The sequence below is a fragment of the Pholis gunnellus genome (assembly GCF_910591455.1).
Source record: "Pholis gunnellus genome assembly, chromosome: 7".
Taxonomy (NCBI): domain Eukaryota; kingdom Metazoa; phylum Chordata; class Actinopteri; order Perciformes; family Pholidae; genus Pholis; species Pholis gunnellus.
This window is the reverse complement of record NC_136533.1, coordinates 6,722,985-6,728,615: the sequence shown is the minus strand read 5'-3', so window position 1 is coordinate 6,728,615 and position 5,631 is coordinate 6,722,985. Positions and strand designations below refer to the sequence as shown.

The window sequence follows — 5,631 nt, the reverse complement described above, 5'->3', positions numbered from 1 at the left end:
TTCTCTACCCTCACATAGTATCCTGCCGGACTCCCCTCCTCTCCATACGTCTTGTGATATGACAGCCAGACAATGTTATGAGGTCAGATGGTCAGAGATAAACCGAACCATAGAGAAAGAAGGGGGCTGGGAGGGTTTAGTCACTACAAAAAAACTGGTCGATATTACCAGCCCTTCAGAACAATGTGCATTACCAGAATACTGTGACATGCTGGTGTAATTACTCATAATATTAAAAGTGTTTGTTAATTATCCATTGATGAACTCAAGACTTGCTGGATGAAGTAACACTATATTATTTCACTACACAAATATGATTTCATGAGGTGTAACGCATCTTTTCAGCAAGAAACAGAATTATGTGATAACTAAATTAGACAATAATATTCTAACATAATTAGATAAAATCATGTCGCACTCCTAATGTAGTCTAAGAGGCGTCGGATGACCCAAACTATATCAAATATTTTCTCACTAAAGTGGTGTGAAGCCATGCAGATTGGGTTTTACTTGCCATTGTTTTGAGATATCTGTCTTTCTTTGTTTTAAAGTCACAGTACATTTCAATTCAAAAGCTTTACAAGCTCTTACATTATCTGTTCGTTTATTCTAAGTTCTGCGGGGGTGGACAGCTTGTCGACTAAAAGCCTTCCATTAACGGGACTTCTTTTTCACAACAGTTTTAATTTTAAGGTCCTAATAACAGAATCCCAGAGCTTGGAAGGTCATTAGTGCTTAGATTGGCTACAGATATTCAAAATTGCTCAATTCTCCGCAAAAATACCGCCAGAGATTTCTCTGGTTGTGTGGCAACTGAATAAAGGCAAAACAAAGCGAGTGAACTGTGCTGTTTTTGAGAAAACCAGAGACGAAGCCAGTGTGGTATTCAGTGCAGCAATATGTATATTTCAACACATAGGATATTTAAATTATTTTCATTAGTCATTACAGACAAATATAATTCATGTAGAACAGATTTACATTACATAGCATTTACATTATTCCTATTTACAGATATTTAAGTGCCTTTATGTACAAATATACTTTACAGTCAGATATAGAAATGTCTTGATACATCATAACATGCATGTTCTCGAGGTAGTCTGACCATGTTGGTGCTGCAAGATTGTTTTTGTCTGTCTGGAGTGCAGATGAAGGCCAAAAAACAGACCCCCCCCCCCCCCCCCCCCCCCCACATAGTGCAGGATGTCAGAAAAAAAAAAGAATCAGGAAGTGGAAGTGTGTTTACGTGGAGTGTGTGGAATGTGTCAGCTTCTCCTTACATATTGTGAAAGCCGAGGGAGGCGTCTATGGGGTTTGGTAGGTAGACTCCTCTAATTGTGGCCAATCTCAGTTCATCAAAACACCCACCATCCCCTTCCCTGTGTGTGTGTGTGTGTGTGTGTGTGTGTGTGTGTGTGTGTGTGTGCCCTGCTTTTTTTTAAGGGGATCCCATTTGCCTCTGCTGAACAGAAATAATTGCGATTCTTTTGGGACAAACACAAAGGACTCCCAGCTGCAACATGAAATAATTAGAAAAATATGGATGCATGCAACAAGCTGAATAATAGATGTAACCTAAACACTACACACATTCTTTTTCTTTGTGATAGGTCAAATGAAGGTTTTGTTTTTTTAATAAGCCACTAAAATGTAGTTCTGTGAAAAACGACAAAATGGAAAGCTAGACACAAAGGATGAGCGGACTGCCTCGGTTACTTGGAGACGTGCGGTCTGGAAGAGTTGTTTTCACCACAACACACCTCCGGGCTGCTATGTACGTTTTTATCTTTGGGAACACTCTTACTGGAAAGGGTGTTTGACGGCACAACAGGGAACCACCAGTAAAAGCATCAGTATTCCTGGAAAAGTGAAATCATTTTGTGAGTCTGGACTGTATTAGTGCTGTTGAATTTGAAGCTAAGATTTGCAATTTCATTTCCTCTCCTTTTCTAATATTTTCACTGGAAAAAAAGAACATATTTGCACACAGAATCCAGCAAGAAGCCTCAAGTAACGTGTCCATATTCTCTGTCCTTGTTGCACATTCTCACTCAACACCATATTTCATCACTCTGTTTCTTGATTTCCGTGCAAAAAGAAAATAGCTTGATTTGCTTTACAGTTTAGGAGATTGGGAGACATTTCAGTCACTGTCAGTCATGCCCAAAGTTAAGATGAATTGATACTGTGTGCCGAGATGCCAATCTCAGACAGGTTTTCATTCCCCACCCCAGTAGACAGAGTTGCCTAACTGCGTGTTCACTCTGCCTGAATGGAGGACTTAGGAGAATTGTCCACGTCCCTCCAGTTGCTAGAACTGCCCGTAGGGCTCCGACTGGTCATCTTAGTCAGCAATGTTGTTCTGCGGAGACTGCTGTCGGAGTCCTCCTTCTTGAAGTCGGTGCTCATTTTGTAGCAGCAGGAGAAGCAGTGCACGAAATCCTGGAGGAGGTGACCGCTGAAGATCATGTATATCCACGGGTTACAGCAGCTGTTGAGACTGGCAAGCAGCGCAGACAGAGTCACCGCTGTGTTCTCAGAATCTAGAGAACAGAGAGGAAGGAGGAAAGGGGGATGATTAATCTGCAGAACATCTGGTGTAGAAATGCCTCTCTAAATCAATTCATCTGGTGTTGAAATGTTTCTTTAATGGAGAGAAAATCCACCAAATGTTCAAAAACAGTGTCTGATGAAAATGTAATTAATTTGAAGACTTTTTGGATTAAGTTTGATTCTGTCAAAAGAACCAAGCAAGAGTAATCATCACCCAATTACAGTACTTTGGTTTAAAGATAATATGTATGACAGAATATAAACATTGTATGAGGTGAAGGGTAGTGACTGAAATTCGGAAAACAAAGAAAAAACTAAGGTATATCAGGGAACTCTAAAAGTTCTTCTCAAGAAAAGCTTCTCCCCATAATTCACTTTTAAAAGGAGCGTTTCTGCAGTAGCTACAGTTTTAATTCTGAAGTCTCACAGTGATGTATTCGGTTATTTCATGTAATTAAAGAGGCTTGTGAACAATAGATCCGTTTAATCATTCTTCTTTCTGTGTTTATTATTCATTCTTACTCTATATAGGCATTGTTTTGGTTTTGCATTACAAATAAATCCATGCGTAAAGGCACGTGTTTGCGCACGGTGGATGTTTTTTTTGTTCTTTATTTTGTGGCCGGTGACAAAGGGCTTTCTCTTGCCAACTGTATTTTGGCAGTATATCACATCATTCCTGAAGCTGTAAGAGTTTTAAATTCTACTAATTAATACACTTGTTTTATTTCTTCGTCACTCACCAGCATACTGGAAGTTTTCATCCCACACAGACCACATCTGCACTGTGAAAAACGGCGCCCAGCAAATGATGTATGCCAAAACTATCACCAAGGTCATTTTAACGGTCCTCAGTTTGGCTCTTGATATAGTTGTAATGCTGCTGACGGAATTCTTCCCAATCAACCCGTTCTGGTTCGCAGTGCCAGCCGTCGGTTTTCTTTTCTTGTACTTGATATTTTGCCATATGCTGTGGCAGATGAACCCGTAGCACATCATAAGAATGACCACGGGCACGAGGAAGATGCCCACAGTTATCCAGGTGATGTACGCCTTGGCCCCCCACGGCTCGATGAAGTGCGCCCAGCAGTCGGAAACGTTCGAGCCGTTCTTGATCTCGCTCAGGGAGAAGATAAATAACTGCGGAGCGCTCAACACCATGCTGCACATCCACGTGGAGATGATCATGATGTAGGAGCGCTGCGTCGGCTGCTGGAGGGTCTTCAGTGGGTGGCAGATGGCAATGTAGCGGTCCAGGGTCATCATCACCATCATGTAGGTGGATGCAAACATCCCCATCACCTGGAGGTGCTTGACTATCCTGCAGAGAAAGTCCGGGCCGTAGAAGCGGAAGGTGATCTTCCAGCAGAGCTGCGGCAGCACCTGGAAGAAGGCGACCACCAGGTCAGCCAGGCTGAGGTGTTTGATGAAAAGGTGCATCCGCGACATCTTCTTCTTGGTGTTGTACATTGCCAGCAGGACGCTCACGTTCCCGATCACGGCAACCACGAAGGTGATGGTCAGGACCATTATCTCGATTTGAGCCACCTCCTCGTTTCGCGCAAACGGATCGGATCCGTTTGAATTAACGGTGTTGTTTCCAGGCGGCTCCATCGTTTGCTCATTCGAGGGACTGAAAACCATAGACTGGTTCCCTTCGCTCAGGAGCAACGCATAGTCAGGAGTGTGCATGGCACTACCCCTCTGTGCGCCCTAGCAGATTCAGTGCCAGAGGGGCTGCGAGGTGCCTCTGCGATCCGTATAAGGCGCTACCTCACAGTGAGTAACCCGCGGCTTTCTGACTGCTGCCGGGGCTTTTTAAACTCGAATCGAATTTCAGACCGCGTGTGCGTAGAGGATACACTGCAAAAAATAAAACACCTTAACAAGTTTGCATCTTTGGTGTAATGCTAAGTCCTAGAACACGTTTTCCAGGTGCGCCCTGGGTAATGACAAGACTAAGAAACATTTTAAATTAGGTAATATAATCTGACTTTCATGTTTCCAATGCAAATGAATTAGTTTTGACGCATTATCATACAATCATTATCATACAATTGCACTGAAATTGACACTAGAACCCCAAATCAAATAGGTGAAGACAAGACGAAATATCTAGTAATAAAACTAAAAATATAGTAATATTAATACAAGTAATAAGTACTGTTTTTTTTCTTCTTGCTTGGGGACATTTTTAAAGTTCATTATGATGGCTAAGTATTTTTTGCAGTGCACAGCCAAGCCCTACCACAATAAAACCTCCATATCACCTCAGGTCCTCCCACTCACAACTTGGACCACGTGTTTAGAAAGTAGTCGGTTTGCATTTAAAGTTACCCATAAAGTCAGCAAATATTAACACATTACTAATGCAGCTCTATAATTGTGATGCTGCATTTACTGCAATAGGAATGCATTGACCAACACACTGGAAGGTTGTTTGCGGTCCTCCCTTTAAAAAGTTGAGTTTCCTCTTATGGTCATTTTGTCTCTATACCAAGCTCACTTTGAGCAGAAATCTGATGGATATCATCAGAATTTTTCTCTGGGCTAGATCGCATGGGAAGAAATTGAGAAAATATTTGCTCTTGTATTTGGATTAATTGACTCTTTATTATATCTCATGGAACCCATATATCCCCCATCTGTTCATCATACATAAAATGCTTGTCTTTTATCATATTTTATTGCAGCTCTTTTCCCCAAATATTTCAAAAGTTCTCTAAAAGTCCTTTGTTATATGTGCGGGAGAGGTTTCAAGTTTTCACACACACACACACTTGTGTAAATTGCATTGGACTTTGCAGTATTGGACTACAATTGGCTTCTAAATTAGTTGCGATGTCCCAAAATCATGCTCATGTACACGTCTTAAAGGGTAAATATGCAAATGTTCAGGTTCATACGAGGAGGACCAAGTTTCAACTAGAACATATTTTCATGCTTTAATGCTCAAAAAACACATACATTTTCTCCTACCGTCTGTCTGAATATACCTGTATTCACCCTGAGTCTGAAACGTGCCTGTCTCTTTTAGCCCTCCTCTTGAAAAAGCCCAATCTGCTGGGATTGTCC

General features: G+C 41.5%; 1 protein-coding gene across 1 annotated transcript; it reads right to left on the bottom strand.

The window, feature by feature from the left end:
* Positions 1–1,598: 1,598 nt before the first annotated feature.
* avpr1aa (arginine vasopressin receptor 1Aa) lies at positions 1,599–4,248 on the bottom strand (the record flags this gene model as incomplete). Its single annotated transcript, XM_079162717.1, has 2 exons — positions 1,599–2,546; positions 3,300–4,248. 2 exons carry the CDS (start codon positions 4,246–4,248, stop codon positions 2,263–2,265), a joined length of 1,233 nt encoding a protein of 410 aa, XP_079018843.1. The 3' UTR covers positions 1,599–2,262.
* Between the last annotated feature and the right edge of the window lie 1,383 nt (positions 4,249–5,631).